Source organism: Bos indicus x Bos taurus, chromosome 8 (assembly GCF_003369695.1).
Source record: "Bos indicus x Bos taurus breed Angus x Brahman F1 hybrid chromosome 8, Bos_hybrid_MaternalHap_v2.0, whole genome shotgun sequence".
NCBI lineage: Eukaryota > Metazoa > Chordata > Mammalia > Artiodactyla > Bovidae > Bos > Bos indicus x Bos taurus.
Window position 1 is genome coordinate 41,009,333 of NC_040083.1, and position 19,426 is coordinate 41,028,758.

Here is a 19,426-nt window from a genome sequence, read left to right on the forward strand (position 1 = left end):
TAAGCTTGAGTAATTGAAGAAGTTTCACTATCAAATATTTTGAATCTCCATAAATTAACTTAAAAAATTTTAATATGATCTCAATCAAGATACCAGTAGGTTTTTTCTTTTCTAAGAAAGGCTGTTTACATAAATAAACCTACCTACAAGAATAGTGAAGAAAGTTGTGTAAAAAGAAAACTAATGATGAATGACATGGGATACAAATGGCCATACCAGTTATTCAAATGTACATAAAATTAATACTTAAAACAATTATCTATGCACATGAATAGGCTAATATAGGCCAGTAATAGACTAAAAATCATAAATAGGCCAAATGCATTTAGGAATATAAAAATGGCATTGCCTGTGGGTAGAAAAATGATGAACTATTGATAAATGATGTTTGAGACAACTGGGTAACTATTTGAAAGAGAAAATTAGATTGGTTCCATACATTACTCCAAATATAAAAATTAATTTCACTTGGAAGGAAAAATATTTTTATTATCATTCTCTTATAATGGGGAAACTATATAAAATTTAGATCCTACAAAAAAATACATTGGTGTGATCAGCTCCATAAAAGTAAAAACATTCCATATGAGAGAAACCACAACAAAAAAAGGCAACAGTGAAGCAACAACCTCACATCAAGATTTGAAACATTATATTCAAAGCATGAATTCATTTAATATACAGACCACTCTTAGAAATCCTTCAGAAAAAAAAAGACCAAAAATGAAGAAAGCATTTGAAGAAGCAATCTACTGAAAAAGAAATGAAAAATAAACTACAAAGAGATACTATTTTTTCTCTCTCACACAGGCAAAACTAAAAAGTTAGTAAACCTTGGCAAAGGCATAAGGAAATAGGCAGTCCCATGTTCTTAAGAAACTATATTGGTATAGGATTGGTGAGCAATAGGAAATTTTAATCAAGATTAAAAATACACATATCTATTGACTCAGAGAAGACAATGGCAACCCACTCCAGTACTCTTGCCTGGAGAACCCCATGGACGGAGAAGCCTGGTGGACTACAGTCCATGTGGTCGCTAAGGGTCGGACATGACTGAGCAACTTCACTTTCACTTTTCACTTCCATGCATTGGAGAAGGAAATGGCAACCCACTCCAGTGTTCTTGCCTGGAGAATCCCAGGGACGGGGGAGCCTGGTGCGCTGCCCTCTGTGGGGTCGCACAGAGTCGGCCAGGACTGAAGCGACTTAGCAGCAGCATAATAGAAGCCCAAAATGGCAGTGGTTTCAGTTCACTTAGTTAAACCAAATGTTCTCAGAACACATTCAGTTCATGCAAGTATCTTTTGTAGATGTTTTGTTTTGTTTTTTTTTTTTCTTATCAATATTTCAAAATAGCTTGAGGGAATACAAAATTGCCAAAACTTCAGGTTGAAAGCAAAACAATAAAAAAATTTTTAGATGTCATAAAATTATAACTGAGTAAAAAAAATTTCATACAGTTAAACATTTGCAATATCTAAGACTTCTTTTCTCTAAATGCTTAATGTATAAGATTAAGATACTAGCTACTTCTGATTCAAGAGATGAAAAGCAAAACTGATTAAGTGTGTTTTCTGGGCACTTTAAATTTTTTTAATAGTTAACAACCAGTCCTGAATTTTTCATTGAAACTTTTCTTTAATGTTCATACTTGCTATGGAGTAATATGTTCACATGTTGATTTCTATATCGGTTGAATGTACAACTTACAGAGTAGTATTGTATTCACAACTTTAGCTTCAGTGAGCTGTTTCTGTCTGCATTGCAGGGATTCACGGGCCCAAGAAACACTTGTAGATCCTTAGAAGGGATCCAGTTACTAGAAGGGACTAACTGGTCACGCAGAGCATTCAATGTTTGGGGGCCACAGTCTACAGTGAAAATACCGTTACATTGTAGCCTTTTACTACTCCTACATACATGCATACATTCATGAGCACACACTTGCATGCACACACATATGACTATTATATATATAATACACATTCATGTACGGAGGACTGAAGCCAAAGTTACACATACTGTGTGCCAGGATATTTGAGTATTCTTCTACTCTATTTGATTTCTTTAATGTTTAAAAAATGCTGGTCAGGGTAGTTGATTTCATAACCTACTAATGGGTTACACCTTACTTTCTGAAAAGTGCTGCTTTGGAAAAACTGGAGAAGAGATCAAAGCATCAGCAGCACATATGAGCAGCCAGGATGCAGTTTTCATTCTTTTTTAAAAAATTTATTTTTAATTGGAGAATGATTACTTTACAATATTGTGTTGGTTTCTGCCATACATCAACATGAATCAGCCACAGGTATACATATGTCCCCTCCCTCTTAAACTCCCACCCACCTCCCATCCCATCTTACCCCTCTAGGTTGTCACAGAGCACTGAATTTGAGCTCCATTCTTTTTATTTTTTTTTCATTATTGTTGTTTTGCATTTCTAACACACGTTCAGATGATTCTAACCAGCGTCTAGGACCACACTTGGAAAACACCTGTGTTGTGATTATATAGACTAAATCCAGAGTGAAAGGGTTTTTTCCTTTGTGCTCCTGGTTTGAAATACTTACTGTGAAAGTCCCCCGCCATCCAATACACACTAACACACCAGGAGGTGGTCATTTCTAACAGGTATAGGGCAGTTGTCACATGGCTCATGTCAGCGATCACGGGTACTTTTTCTAAACAAGCCACCAAGTAGAAATATTTGTGTCTTGCTGTGCTGTGCTTAGTCGCTCAATCACGTACAACTCTTTGCGACCCCATGGACAGTAGCCCACCAGGCTCCTCTGTCCATGGGGATTCTCCAGGCAAGAATACTGGTGTGGATTGCCATGCCCTCCTCCAGAGGATCTTCCCAACCCAGGGATCGAGCCCAAGTGTACAATCCCACATTGCAGGCAGATTATTTACCTTCTGAGCCACAAGGGAAGCCCAAGAATACTGGAGTGAGTACCCTATCCCTTTCTCCAGGGCTCTTCCTGACCTAGGAATCAAACCAGGGTACCATGCATTGCAGGTGGATTCTTTACCAGCTGAGCTACCAGGGGAAACCCATTTGTATCTTACTTGATCTCAAATTCAAACAAAATGTAAAGTCAAGAGTTCAGGAGAAAAGTTATCACAAAGGAAATTTCCAGTCTTAAGTGTATTCTCTTCATTGGGTTTCTCTAACGAATTTACTTTCCTTTTACAAGGAAACAAAAATGATGTTTCTCTAAAAAATGTTAACTTGTGAGGTTAATAAAATAACCCATATTAATAAGAAAATTAATCATTATATAACTATTTTATGATAAGTAAAATTAACTATCATTCAAAACTTTTTGTTGCTTTGTAACTTGATCATTTTGAAATCATTTTCAAGCAATGCTTATTCATCATATTTAAGCCCTTTCTATTAGAAAATGAATCTTATTAATAGCAAATCATTTAACAAATTTTAATCTTAAAAGCCACTCCTCAGAAGATATTTTGTTAAAAACAGTGATATTTCCACTTGATTGATGTTCATGTTGTATTTGTATAAAATGGAAATTATGTTGAATGTAGAGTGATAAATCTTGGATTCCAGTCTCCAGGCGTATAAATACCTATATAATCCCAGAGACATTCAATTTTCTGATCTGTGAAAAGGAGATAATATTGCTTGCCTTTGCTGTTTCACAAAATTGTGAAGATCAAATGAGATTTAATCTAAAAAGACTTTATAAATCATAAAACATTGTGGTATTATTTTCTATTTTTAAATTGCTTTCTTAGTTCTAGAAAGGAAATAATTTCTACCAATGAGACCAATTTTAATTATAGTGGTAGTTGAATATATCAATCTTGACCTTCAGTCTTTAAAAAAGATTAAAAGCCATTTCAGAGTCACTAGAAAATGCCTTGACCTATAGACAATGAATAAGTTGATATAATTATTCTTTTTCCTTCTGTTAATGGCATGTAATTGAATGGTCGATATTTACATTAAGACAAAGTTCTAACTGTCCACATTTATGATATTCTATTTGGGCCATGGAATAGATGCCCATAATATGTATATAAATCACATGTACAGGGGACCCTCTTTTTGGCCCTGAGCAACTCCTGCAAAAAGATTCAGCATCTCTCAGTTTGAGGTCAACCTTCCTGTTCCTTTTCACTGAAGGTGATTGACATTCCCCAACATTGATGCATCCTGATGTTTGAAATAAGATTAGCTCTAAAACAACTGTTTCCAGAATTACTTAAATAACTCTCTCTCTTAGAAGTAATGGTGATGACAAAATTAATGTCAACAATAAATAAAAGACTCAATACCTCTCCAAGTTTCTCTGCATTTGAACCTGAGATTTACCTTTATGACAGCATCAACTGCCCCTAAATGAAGCCTGTGCTCCAGCCAGTTTTGACTCCTTGTACCTAAGGTATGTGTGAGTGGCATCAATTTTACTGATGATGTTGTGGAGGAAAGAGCTGAGGGTAAAGGGTCACACACTGCAGAGTCCCTCAGAGCCCCTCTGCACCACCTGTCCTCCCCAGTCTGCCCATCATCTGCCAATGAACGTTCCCTTCCACTCTGCCCAGGTCCCAGTCTCCTCAAATCTCTCAACCCTCCAGCAGAGCACTTAAAGCCTGATGATAGCTCTGCAAAACAAGATGCCATCCTGTGATAAGGATTCTCCTGCGTGAAAAGGCAACAGGGAACCATAAATACCAATTATAAATAATGATGGGGAATTACAAATAATAGGCAAAGTGCTTTTTTCTTGTTACATTTTTCTCTTTAAAAATATTTGCTGCTTTAGTAAAAGTACAATATTGATCTCTTTGAGCTCTGGAAAAGAGAATACAAACACTGTATTTACCAGACCTCAGACAGCATTTGACCCCTCTCCTGTGCCCTCTCATCCTCTTTTCTTAAGGGCTTGGTGTGACTTTTCCAAGTGCGTATCATGACACTGATTCTTGGGTGAATATCTTACTAGCCTCAAGTTACCCTGGGTGCTTGGAGACTCTCCACCTGTCCTTTGATTCTAACAAGGCAACGTTAGCATTTCAGTGATTGGAAAAGAGTCTGCAGCCTGATATTTAGGTCACATTCTTAGTATGGAGAAACTTTTGCCCAAATGAGGGAAGCCCTGGTATTCTGTCTTTTGAGAATTCAGTGTTTGGTTGTGGGAACCGAGTCATTTACTTTACTTCTCCAGTTCCTAACTGGTGACACAAACCCAGACATTGTTTTGTCGTAGCAACTGGTGTTACCTTCCTCTCTTTCTTCACCCAATTTAGGCTTCACTCAGAGCAAAACTCATGGGTGTCCCTGCTGATGAAGTCTGGGTTTCCCTGAATAGTCTTCACTGTAAACTATTCTCAGCAAATGCTCAAACCAGATCTTTAGAATTATGCTCCGTAGTGCTTTGTCATGCAGCACACTGCAAAGCAGTCTTCTATCTTCCTGCTATTGTGTGGTCAGGAAGAAACCTGGCCTGTGCATGTAGGAAGCTCTCCACATTTCCCGAATTCTGACTCTTCAGACTTTGCCAGGCATTCTGTTGGGGTAGCATCTGAGGTTGGTCATCCCACACTTGTAACTCCTATAGCTGGAAAACTTTTCATTGATCTCTGTCATTTTTCTGACCGAAAGAGTGGTCAGTCTTCTAATATTTCAATGATGTTTCTAAACACAGTGTGAAATCCTCTTTTCCAGTTTCTGAAAATGTTTCTGCAGTAGCACTGGAGCAAGGGTTTCTCTCTCTGATAACTACCCTCAGAGTAGATTCCATTCTCATAGGAATCCTGTTTTACCTGGTGAATCTGGAGGGTTTTAACTTGCCCCAAGTATTAATATATTACTAAGTATCTTTTTTTATCTTCCAGAAAAGACTTATTTTTCTAAGAATTTGTGTGCCCATTGTGTCTGGAATATCAGTTTCTTACCTGCTCTTTCATACAGGCAGTTTTAAGTCTCACCCACTCCATTAATCACACTTACAAGCCTAGCTTTCCAGGCCGAACATCTCATCTCAAATAGAGCATCCCACCATTTGATCTAAGAGTAGTTGCCATAGCTTCTTACCTGATTATGAGGCAGTAGTACAGGATCACCATGGACCAGTCTAAACCTCAAAGCAACACGTATCCTAGCATTAGATAATCGTGGAGAGAACGTGTGCACTATTAGACGCTCAGTCCTAGGATTGTTAAGAGACACAACTGGGCTATAACATACCTTAGTTCAGAGAACTTATTTTTACAAAAAAAGGAAAGGAAACAAGCTAAGCTATTAGTCCAAAGCTTAATTAGTTTAGGGAAGAAATGGAAAATGTTTGTTTACTGCACTCAATTTTTAATTGTCAAAAACAACAAATCCTTTAGTCATAAAGAAATGGAAATTGCTGTTAACAAGCAAATCTGAATGAGGATCTCTCCCACATTATTGCTCTGCTCTTACATTTTTGGTGATTTTTACCTTTCACCTAAACCTCTAAAATCACAGGAAACAGATTATTTTATTTTTAAATAAACTAAAATCTAATTTCAAATTTTCCATATTTAAACTTAAAAAAAAAGTAGGCATTTTAGCAAATTAGAGTTTTGAGCAAATTCTTCCTAGAGGAGATTTACAGTCACTTAAGGATGGGACTCTTCAGCTATCTCTTGATACATGTTTTCTCTCTGAAAGTAGGAATACTTATTGATACCTTTTTAAGAGATATAATACTGAGATTCTTTAGTTTTACAATTTAACATTTAGTAAATTTAGTAGAATTTACATTACTCTTTTTGGCTTGTACAGTATCATTTTCATCAGTTTATTTTCAAGTATAATGATGAAATACATTAACATTCCATCTGGCAAAGAGTATTTCAGAAGCCAGTTTACTTAAGTGTGTGACCTAAAAAAATTTAACAAAATAATAAATTGTGTTCTATCGCCTTATGAATTCTTTTAATACATATTTAAGAGTATTTTTCTATAATTTCTAATCTAACATCCTTCTCTGTATTACATTTTATTAACTCTGAGAAAGAAGAACCAGTAACTTGGAGAAATAACATAAAATTAAAGCTACCAATTCCTAAGGAAACTAAATTTAATGTTGGCATAATTGAGACTGAACATTCTATCTATAAAGTATTCTACCATAAAGCAATTGGACACTTGGTGGGAAAAACAAGACTTTGCTCTGCTATGGATTTTGCCATCCTTTTTTTTTTTTTTTTTTTTGGATAGGAGTAGGCAGTATGTTAACATTTCAAGGCATCGTTAATTTCCATAGCTAGTGTAAAATATAACTAATCTATGCTTTAAAGCATGAGATATTTTTCTTAACTGCTTATATGAATATTGATTTGATCAGGTAGCAAAAATAAAAATAATGATTTCTTTCTTATATAGTGTGATTTTAAAATTTAACTTTCACTAATGTTGTTAATAAAATCCAGTAATCAAATACAGGGTGTTTGGACCCTGATCTTACAGTAAATGCTGTAGTGCTAGGAGCTCAGAGATAGTTATCTTTAAATATGAAGGGATCAACAGCACATCTCATTTATTATTGGCACCTCCTGCTTAATTAAGGTGTTATGATCACTCATCATACACTGAGATTACACAGAATAAAATTGTTTCTGTGGTTGTCCCTTTTCTTTGTTGGCTCTGAATTATTTTCTCTTCTACATTCCATTTCTGCTATCATTTCTAATATCTCTGCCTCACCACCACATCTTAAAATATGATATAGGATCCATGCTTACGTCTAAATGTGTCTATACTAATGATGCTCCACTTCCAAGTTTTAATACAGGGTTTAGAGAGAAATGGTTAGATTTAGTAACTTTTGAACATTAATAGGGTGTCTGCACATTTGCATTAAAATATTAATGTATGTAAAATACAAAATCTGTACTATTTTCCTTTTGTGACAGAATAGGGCAAATATTAAATACTTTTTAGGTGGGAGACTAGAGAGAGAGGTTACTATCTAACATCTTGAACTATGAAAGTCAAGAATGTTTTAACTAGCACAATCCACTGGGGTTCCTGCTCCTCAGGTCTCCCTTCTGATTATAATTGTGGAATATTCAAAAGGTTTACTTTTATGATTGAGCTTATTATTAGTGTGCCTGTTTTTATGTTATTCTCTGGGATTGGGGGGAGGAAGGGGGAAATACACATTTAGTGAGAGCTATTCATTAGCCACCATTGAAGGAGAAATTGAACTTTAAAGAATCTATCAAAAATTCTCTGGTGAGCCTTTTATTACTATCTTGTCTTGAGCCCTTTTTTTAATGACATCTATTATCAGATTGAAATGGCGATTGAGACGCTGCAAAAGTCTGACGGTCTGTCCACTCACAGAAGCTCTCTTCTCAACAGCCATGTAAGTTGCCTCTTCTTCATGTAAACTAATCTCTTGCTTGTTCTGCATGTGTTGCTTGCTTCTAAATGCTTGTTTTATTTATTTACTTATTTATTTTGCTTCTTAACCTTCCTTTCTCAGCTGCTTATGATCTCTATATCACTTAATGGCATTTTTGTACAGTGGACTAGCTAAAAATAGAGCCCACAATATACTACTTCATTAGGATTTTGTACTGTTTTGGTACAGATATAACACATCCAAGTTAATAACAAGCTGTCGTGGCTGATGATTTAAATTTTGCTAGTGTGGTGTTTGTTTAAAATGTTATGAAGCAAATGTTTGTAATCTGCATCTTCATGTCTGAGATGGCGAAATGGTTGTCTCTATTTGTATGTCCAGTATTATCCTTTAAGTGGAAAAAACATTAATGCCAAATCCAGTGATAAACTGTTTAAAATAATGTATTTAACAATGGGCAGGAAACAGCTCTCTAGAGGAGCTCAGATCCTAAGACTTAAATAAAAATAAGTCTGGGCCAAGAGAAGAAGTGAGGCTCTAAATAAGCCATAAACTGCTAATAATTGAGATAAAACAGTATTGTTGTTACTATTTCTTAAAGCTTTTAACCATTACCCAGATGCAGTATCACTATAACACTGGTGAGGATAAGAAAGTGATAACCATTTGTGAAACTATAAACATTCTCATTAAATGTTCAAATTATGGGTAATCAATGAAAATTGATTGCGAATTATTTTGTTATCATGATTTCTGAATATATGAGGAAGAGTAAATAGACCTAGACTTAAATCTGTCTAGACAGTTCTTCTGCTAAATTAGTATCAGTAACAGTATAATAAGAATTAGAGTTTTCCCTCCCAACCGACAATGAATTCTTAGAGATAAGTTATTTTTATTTTTATTTATTTATTTATTTATTTATTTTTTGAGATAAGTTATTTTTAATTCTTCCCCATATTTTATGATGGAACAGTCCAAAATTGGATCACACAAATGAAATAAAATATCATTTTTTTCAATAAACTTTAGCTTATAGAAAATGTTTTCATTATGCTTTTTAAATATGTGGATTTTCAAACATTTAAATTTTATATTCCAACATAACACAAAATACTTCGTTATGTTCTTACATATTTGTTTTTAGATGAAGTAATTTGTTTTTCTGTTTTTCCAAAGGGAGGTATCATGGCAAATAAAAACAGGTTAATGCACTTGGAGAATGACTACAATTTTGGTGAAAATTATAGATTATAAATTCTAAAGTAATATATATTTTGGCCCTTCTTTTGAAAGTTTAAGGAATATGATTTTCCCCTTTCTGAAAATTTGTATGCAGTATATCACTCTTTTATATCAATATGTTTCATAGGTATATTCCTGCTGTGTTGGCATGAATCTGTGGTTGTGTGTAAAGGCTGATTTACTATATACTATTAGAATGTTTGTTTTGGGGAGGCGGTGAGGACCACCTGGTGTTTTGTTATGAAAATGGCAAGTGTTGAAAGTGTTGTTTATTTTGGTCAAAAATGTGCAGAGGTATAAAATAAAATTCCTTAAGTTTCCAGTTACTTTTTTGAACTTTCAGACATCCTAGAATTTGTGCTTTGATATTCAATTCACATGTCATTTTCGTTTGAGATATATATTTTAATAAAATATGTGATATGCTTAATTTAACTTGAATTAATCAAATTAATTAGTCTTATGAATAATAATGTGGATATAAGAAAATTTTTTCTTGTATGTTTTGATTTTTAAACTTTTCAGATATTTTAAAATTGTTATTCTCTTACAAAATTCATGAAGCACTAATGTTAACGAATGTGTGTATTAAGCTGCATAAACAGTAGAGACATGTTTTTTACTCTATGGCTTTATATTTTTTATCACATAGCCTGGCAGCTCTCCCATACTGTTTACAACTGACAGAGGCCTTTCATTGTATAGAAAGATGGGCATAAATGTTGCTAATGCAGTGATAATCTTTCTCTAAATATCCTGATTCATTGTTACTACACCTCTGAGGTACAGTTACTTTTACTTGAAAATAACACATTTATAATCAAATCTTTGGAAATAAAAATGATTCTTTAGATGGATATAAGTAGTGAAGAAGGAGTCAGTGTTTCTGGTGATGGTCAGGTTTTGTTTTTACCTGAACAGAAAAAAAAAGGTCCTCCTGTCTTTCTGTCCTTGGAAAGTTAGTGATGCTCCTAATTTTTGTTATATATATATCCAAGGAATAAGCTACTACATACATTCCAGTTAATAATCACCTGGTGAGGGTATTTTAAATTCTGTTAAACTAATTGGTGATCTTCAGTTGTATAAAAAACATGTGTGAAGTGTTTTCTTTTTAATTTAAATATGGCTAACAATTTCAATGTTAATAAACTGGAAGTTACCTTTATCCCTTCCTATATATGACACAGAAATATTTGAGGTTTGTGGGATTCTTTGAAGTGGACATGAATTCAACTTTATGATGGTAGTTCCCTGACATCAGTGTCTACAAAGGACCGATTTCATTAGGCAAAACTTAGGAGAAATTATCAATAAGTTGTGTTCCATACTTATTAGTCATGATTTTTGAGCTGAAAGTCATTGTCATTCTATTTTGCAACATGGAATAGAATAGATTATCTATTTTCTCGTTATATATTTGATTATTTGCAATAATTCAGGAGTCTGTTATTAGAGTCAAATAAATAACCCCTGTCAGTATAATCCATCTTGATTGCTTCATTTTTCACCTCTCTTTCTACACATTTGAAGATGGAGTGAGGTATTACACTTTATATCCTTGTTCAGCATATTCTTAAGAATATTTTGTACTGCTGCTCTATTTTTATCATCATCATGCTGTTATCATGCAGGTCAAAATACATTTACAACTTGCCTTTTTCATATCCAACCTCACCAGTGACTGAGTACAGTTACATTGAATGCCATGTTCTATTAACATTATTAACATAATGGCACTTATTTCAGTAATAGCATCATACAGGCAGATGGTAAATATTTATTGACAAGTGAAAATTCTAAGACAGTAAAGATTGATATGTTTTGTCCCCTGATAACATCCCTGGTGCCTAGAACAGTGCCTGGTACCTAGTAGATTCTCACTAAATATTTGCTAAATGATTAAACATAGAAAACAAATAATGGATGGGAAAAGACCTTATCTTACCTTCAGTATTCTAAGTATCTTTGCCAGTCATGTGTGCATTTATTTGGGGACTCATACGTGCATCCTTTGTTATGAAGTGTGCTTCGGTTAGGTGTATGTGTGAGCCTTATTGATAGACAGGGTCTTTTCCCTGTATACCATTTGAATGAAAGAATGGCTGGTCTGTCATTTCTTCATGTGGAGCCTTTAGTTTATTTAAATATTTCTAAGTTTTTTGGCATGTTAAAATGTTATGGGTAAATGATGAGTGGGCTTCCTAAATGGAATTAGAATATCTTAATTCTCTTCATTGCAGATTTAAGTTTATTTTATATTCCTTCTCAGTTATAATTAATATAAATTGGTATTTAATGGTTATACTGTATCCAATTTGGGATACTCTGGATTATAAATTTAAATGCAGAAATGTTCTTAAGTTAATTGTCCCTAAATTTCATGTAACATTCTTCAGCTTGTACATCTAAAAAATTCCCTTTAAAATATATAAATAGCTTTAGGCATTTATTTTCACATATACCTTTCACAATTTAGCAAATAACTGTTTCATCAGTTTTGCATTTTAGCTATTGAAATATATTCAGCTCAAAGCAAAATATTGTTTTATGCTCACTTTCCCTTGACTTGGCTGTGTTGTAAATATAAGTTATGATGAAAATAAGACCTGTCAAAATGCATATCATCAGTGAACTGAACTTAAAATGAATCCTAATGGATAATAATCCATCTGGGAAAAAATGCCAAATGTTACATTTAGATGTTAATTGGTGAATGCAATATGTATTTTTTTTTTAATTTGTCAATCAGTATTTCCCTTTGGGAAAAATAGGAACTGTTCATCTTCCTTAATCTACTCTGATTAATATAGATTAAATGCAAAGGTTGAAAGATGTAATTATCTTGGTTTCGACCCTTACATGAATTTGTTAGTTCATTAGTAGAATACTCAGGTTTTAAAGATAAAAGTTAAAAGTTCCTGTGGTATTTCATAGGCTTTCAAAATCATAAATATAAACAAATATTTTAAGACATTTTATGAAGGAGTAAAAGAAATAGCAATGGTTTATTTCTAAATTAGTAAATGTTAAGGATATTGAATTACTGTCCAAATATATTTTATTAAAGACAAACCCAAGGAAACAATGTATCTTATAACAGGCATTAACTTCCCTGGGGTAACACATGGAGTAAATGCCTTCAGGTTACATTTAACTGCCCGGTTTCTCTTATAATAAAAATTAGTCCTTTCTTAATACTGTTTTAGAGGCAAAGATCTGACTTAAAGTTTCATCACTGTGTCAAAACTCAAAGGTTAAATGCTGGCATGTAGAATGTAGATTATACTCCTCAGCTAAATTTCAAAATCGTGTATGATAACTCCTAAACCAATTTCTGCTTACACAGTGAGTTTCTAGGAGCACTGCCCTTGTATGTACAGCTGCTGGCAGGCTTCCTTGCTGGAGCTGTCATGGCCACAGCAGAGCCACCTCTCATCCTTCAGGGCTTTTACCTCCACTTGACCTCCCCGTGCTCTTCCCACGAGATCTCCAGGCTTCTGGCAAGGAATAAGAGTTCCTCTTCCTGCAAACAGGGCACAGGGAACAAAGCCCAGCTTTGCTGCTATAAAACTTTATATATATCCACTAGAATATCCACCCTTGTGGAATTTTTCAAACCACTAATGATTTTGTGTACATAATATGTGTATAATTATGTATACACCTATGGATGTGTGTGTACATACACAGACACACAAATACATATTACAGATAAACTCAGATTTTTAAAAACTGAACTAGAAATGAAAAATAATCATAAGAATGTAGAACTATATAATAAAAACAATGTTTGCAAAACAGCCAGTACAAATTGTGAGTGACTTGCTTAAGCCACTTTAGAGGAACACATGGCCAATCCAATAAAAACTTAGTTTTCTCCAGGTTACTCACTGGGGGCTTGAGTAATATTATTTAGGCTTATGAGTATTTTAAGTCAACCTGTGCTGTAATTATCTTACTATTTCTGTGGAAGCTTTTCTTTGATTAAGAATGGCCTGATTAACATTTTTATATATGCAAACATATCTTTGGACTAAAAGTATTTTATGTTAAACTTTAATTTTGGCACAAGTTTTCACTTTTACAAAAGGCAGTTTATTTTATTATGTAAAATATTTTATTATGGATTTGTTTTCAAATTATTTTATAGATTTTAAAAATTTATTTAAAGGACAATTCTCTTGATCATGAGATAGTAATAAACTCTCATTTTTAGATATTTATCTTTACTTTTAAGTAAATATTGCAAGGAGACTAGTAAGCTATTAAGGCAGGTTTTTGAAATTTTAATTTGTATCTGATTAAATAAATTATTTTCATTTACTTTATATCTTATTAAAAGTATTTTACATCAGATCTGTTGTTATTATTTGTATACTTTTTGTTATAAAGTTCACATTTAAAAATTGATTATTTTTCCATTTCTGAAAAAGTCCTTTAAACCAACACTTCCTATACAGATATATGTTCTGTTCATTAGCAAAGGGATAAATATTTGATTTTTTTTTGATTTTTATTTTTTGATAAATAATTGTGTCATTTTGGCTTTGACAATATGCATTATTATGTGAGGACACACACATATATACATATAAACATATCTTTGACATTTTTAACTTTGACATTTTACTGGCATTGTATATTTCATGCTTGTGGATGGGGGTACTTCATTAGTTCAGTTGCAAAATATTACTGTTTTTCAAAAAATACTTATAGTTTTTAATACATTTGCCCTTTTGTAGTATTTTCTTTATATTTCTTGATCTCAAGGAATTTAAGTCCTTGTAGAATATTCCTTTATATATATTCTGTATTTTGATACTCTTTATTTACTTTATATGCTTTATAGATTTAGAATACCAATGGAAGGCTCTGTCTAGTACATGTACACAAAACAAGAGTCATTACTTTTGTGCAATATGGTTCACTAGAAACTGTCCTAACACTATTAAGTGCGGAGACAGTGCTTTCCAATCCCAGTTATGTTACTGAAGCATGTGGATAAAATATGTGAAACAGGTTTAATTTGCCATGTTTTGTGTGTTGTGTCCATCAGTTGTGCTCATAATCAATGAAGTCTTAAAAATTTAAAAAGGAGTGCTAAAGAGAGGTACTGACCTACTGTTGTAGGCAGAATACTAGGCTGAGCTTTAATAACTGAATATCCCAATCAGTTTACCTCTTCTCTTTACCCTAAATGAATATGTATATGTGAACTTTTTCTATGTGTCATGTAGAATATTCAGGAGTCATGTGTGAGTGCCTCCAGAAAAGTTGTTTACTGACAGTAAGGTTACAAATGATTCATATCAAAAAAAATTCTTAATTTTTTGACCATTATAAAAACAAATGCTTATTTTGTATAATCTTTAAAAAAATGTTTAGGGGATTATTGTATATGTTCAGAGGTGATAGATATATTTAAATGTATTGATATGCACATGTGCTTCATAGAGAACTTAAAGGCTTCCTGACCAGAACATTAATTTTTATTTTTTTTAAAGTACTCTGCTCTGTCCTTTAGGCTTAGTGGCCATATTTTCTAAGCCAACATCAATTTGGGTTTAATGACATAAGTTTTAGTTATATATAAATATGATGTATGACTATTTGAAATGGTTCTGGAATATTGTCTTGGTTAAAGGAAAAAATTTTTAAACATTTTTTTTTTTAGTTTTATTGGATTATATTTGATTTACAATGTTGAGTTAGTTACAGGTGTACAGCAAAGTGACTCACTTGTACATACATATATATTCATTCTTTTTTTTAATTAATTTTATTTTATTTTTAAACTTTACATAATTGTATTCGTTTTGCCAAATATCAAAATGAATCCATCACAGGTATACATGTGCTAATGGTCTTTTTTATTAAGATTCTGAAAGTGTAGGTTTGAAGTTTGATCACAAATCTTTATGTAAGCAAAATGGAGAGGTGCTTTAGTTTATTTGACTGTCCATATTATCACTTTTAGTATGTGATTGTGAATTACCGGAGGACAGGGGGAGGTCACATTCGTTTTTGCATCTGGTAGGCACCTAGCACATTGCCTGGCTAATAGTTGATGCTAATAAAGGGATTCTTTTACTTCCGTAACTTATGTTTAACTTGAATTGCATGTAGAATATCAGCTTTTTATCACACTTCATACGTATGTCATGGAAATTTGGTTTAGACAAGTAATATGTGATATATATGCTACTTTTGTAGCAATAATAACTGATATGTGAGTCATTAGGGAAATGTGTTGGAAACTATATCAGGTCCTGAGACAATTCATGTATGGCCTTAAGAAAGTTATTTATACCTATTTCAATTCTCTTTCTGTAAATAAGGGCTTCCCAGGTGGCACAGTGATAAAGAATCCACTTGCCAATGCAGGAGATGCAAGAGACCTGGGTTTGACAGTCCATGGGGTCGCGAAAGAGTCAGACATGACTGAGCATGCATACACATTTGTAAATAAATAATGAACAGATTGATGATTTAATTTTACCAAAATTGAAACTCGGTAATGCCTAGATTTGATTTTTCTAAAAATTTCTTGCACATACTGTACTTTCAAGATGATTTTTTAAAAATACACACAGGACAACATAAAACTTTATTTTCTTAATTTATTTTTTAATTGGAGGAAAATTGTTTTACCATGTTGCGTTGGCTTATGCCGTACAACAACTCAAATCAGCCATAATTATGCAGACATCCCCTTCCTCTTGAGCCTCCCTCCCCTCCCTGAATCCCACCCCTCTAGGTTATCAAAGGGTGCTACGCTGGGCTCTCTGTGTTCTATAGCAACTTCTAACCAGCTGTATTACACATGGTAGTGTATATGTGTAGATGCTGTGTTCTCCGTTCCTTTCACTCTTTCCTTCCCTCACTGTGTCCACAGGACCATTCTCGACATCTACGTCTCCATTCTTTCCCTGCAGATAGGCTCATCAATACCATTTTTCTAGATTCCATATGTCTGTGCTAATAGACAGTATCTGTTTTCCTCCTTCTGGCTTCACTCTGTGTAACAGGCACTAGGTACATCCACCTCATTAGAACTGACTCAAATTAGTTCATTTTTATGGCTGAGTAATATTACTCATATATATATAGTAATACTACTCATATATATATATTAATACTACTATATATATATGAAAACTTCTTTATCCATTCATCTATAGATGGATATCTAGGTTGCTTCCGTGTCCTGGCTATTGTAAATAAGTACTGCAATGAACACTGGGGCACATGTGTCTTTTATTTTTTATTTTTATTTTTTAGAATTGTGGCTTTCTCAGGGTATATGCCCAGTAGTGGGATTCCTGGGTCATATGGTAGATTTATTCCTAGTTTTTTAAGGAATCTCCATACTGTTCTCCATAATGGCTGTATCTGTTTACATTCCCAGCATTGATATAAGAGGGTTCCCTTTTCTCCACATCCTCTCCAGCATTTATTGTTTGTAGATTTTTTTTATTATGGCCATTCTGACATGTGTCAGGTGATAACCTCATTGTAGTTTTGATTTGCATTTTTCTAATCATTTGTGATGTTGAGCATCTTTTCATGTGTTGTTGGCCACCCATAAAACTTTAAAATGTGCACTACAGACTGAGAAAACATTGCTTTACCAACTACCATTGTAGTGTGTCTTCCAAAATTATGAAAAAAATATAGAGAATCTCAAATGATTGTAAAAAGTGATCCCTTTTTGTAACACATAATTTTTTAAAATCAGTACCTAGCAAGTTTCTTTCTGGGGAAGAAAAGACTGAAAATTTTCCTTACTGCTTGTAGAATTTGTCCCAGTAGATAAAGCTGTTATTGTATTATCTTGTGTAAGTAAATTAGATAAGTAAATTAGAATTCTATAAAAATGAATAGAGCCTTAATATAAAAATTTATACAAGGCAGACTGCTGATTATGTGTTGTAACAAACCAGCACTGAAGACATATTATGCACCATGCTGCCAGGCTTGGTAATATGTTTATTTCTGTAGCAATTACAAATTATATTTATAAGCAGTTAATGGGATTATTTGAATTCCTTGAAGAGGTTTTTATCTCCAAAATAGGAATCAATGCAAGGAAAACTAGTATGTCTGTATAGGTGCTTGAATGTTTGAAGGAATGGACATGGTCTGAGGTCAATAAATGCTGGTCAGCTATCTAAACTTTCAAGAGTTTTCACATTCAGATTACACAGGCCTCCAAATTGCAACAGTTTCCTGTCATATGGTTTGAGGAAGATCTACGTATTTCTCTGTGTTGTAGTTGCAGTGTCTTAGAGGCATTTTGGTGAATGATTCGGTTTCTCTGTGTTTACCCTGTCTTGTTTACACTAGCTCCAGTGGCTGTTGGACAATTACGAGACAGCAGAAGGAGTGAGCCTTCCCAGAAGCACTCTGTACAACCACTACCTACGACACTGTCAGGAACACAAACTGGATCCAGTCAATGCTGCTTCTTTTGGAAAACTAATAAGGTCAATTTTTATGGGGCTACGAACCAGGAGATTGGGAACTAGGTTAGTACTAAAAGATAATATAAACTAATCTCTCTTTTTTAAACTATAGTCATTCAGTATATTGTTTGGGCAAAAGTATTTGATTACAGATAATACATTATGAAAAAAATTTTTAAATTAGCTCAGTTTATGAAAATCCTCAGGAAAAGGGAAGGTCATCATTATTCACTGAAAACTGACAATACAGAATGATGTCTTGTCCTAAACATCCAAGTAGCAAAGCTTTGAGAAAAACCGATTCTCAAATCACATAGAAATAAACAGACCAATGCAGGACACCCTGGTTTGATCCCTGGGTCGGGAAGATCCACTGGAGAAGGGGTAGCGCAACCAACTCCAATATTCTTGCCTGGAGAATTCCATTGGCAGAGGAGCCTGGTGGGCTATAGTGCGTGGAGCTGCAAAGAGTCACACACAACTGAGCGACTAACACTTTCACTTTTCAAGCTATTAATGGAAAATTTATATATGATGCTTTAAAAATCAATGTATACCAACTTTCTTCTCTTTTGGAAAATAAATGTACTAAAGATGAGGAATAAAGTGACATAGTAAGTGGAAAACCATGTATCTCTTGATTTGCAAGATTACATTGAAAGATCTTTATAAATAACTTCTATTTGCATAGAGTAAGAAATTAAAGCTGAGTTATTCGTGTCACTTTTGGAGGCCAATTAAAAATTATTTGGTGAACTTACAAGTTTTGGATGTTTGAAGCTCTCAGTTAATGACATTGTCCTTTATAACCTTTTATTAGCTTTTTTAAAACTCTTGATTTTGAAGCCATGCATTTATGGAAGCAAAAATTTTGTATGGTTGCACTGCAAGGAAATCAATAATGTGAGGAAGACTCTTAGAGTTTCTCTGTTTCCTTCTTTTGGAAATACATATGAGTATTTTTATTAGTCAAAATATGATGAAAATAATACTTAAAACTGCAGAGCTTCATTTTACTGCTATAATTTTTTACAAATTATCATAATATATTTTGACTAGCTGAGCAGAGTCTTATGCATGCTTCTGATTTCTTATATCTTATGAAATCTATATTTAAAAGTATAAATGTAAAGATGCTATACAATATATATAAGATGATATACCTTTAATGAATGATAAGGCACAGCCCTATAGTATTCTAGCAAAGAGTTTTTAATAATCTTAATAAAATAAACAGAGCCTTTGTAATTGACTTCAATGTAAATTTATATAGAAAAAAGGAATGTGACAGTTTTATGAGGATTATAAGGTCTGTATGTATTCAGAGTGTGAATTATT

General features: G+C 33.4%; 1 protein-coding gene across 3 annotated transcripts in view; it reads left to right on the plus strand.

Moving 5' to 3' along the window:
• The window catches only part of RFX3 (regulatory factor X3), a 331,048-nt gene that overhangs the window by 231,472 nt on the left and 80,150 nt on the right, over positions 1-19,426 (plus strand). For 2 of the 3 annotated variants that reach the window (XM_027549369.1, XM_027549367.1), the window contains 2 exons: positions 8,301-8,375; positions 17,970-18,151. In XM_027549369.1, the coding sequence (XP_027405170.1) occupies positions 8,301-8,375; positions 17,970-18,151 (257 nt within the window). The remainder of the gene's footprint in view (positions 1-8,300; positions 8,376-17,969; positions 18,152-19,426) is intronic. The other variant, XM_027549370.1, reaches the window with a different exon arrangement.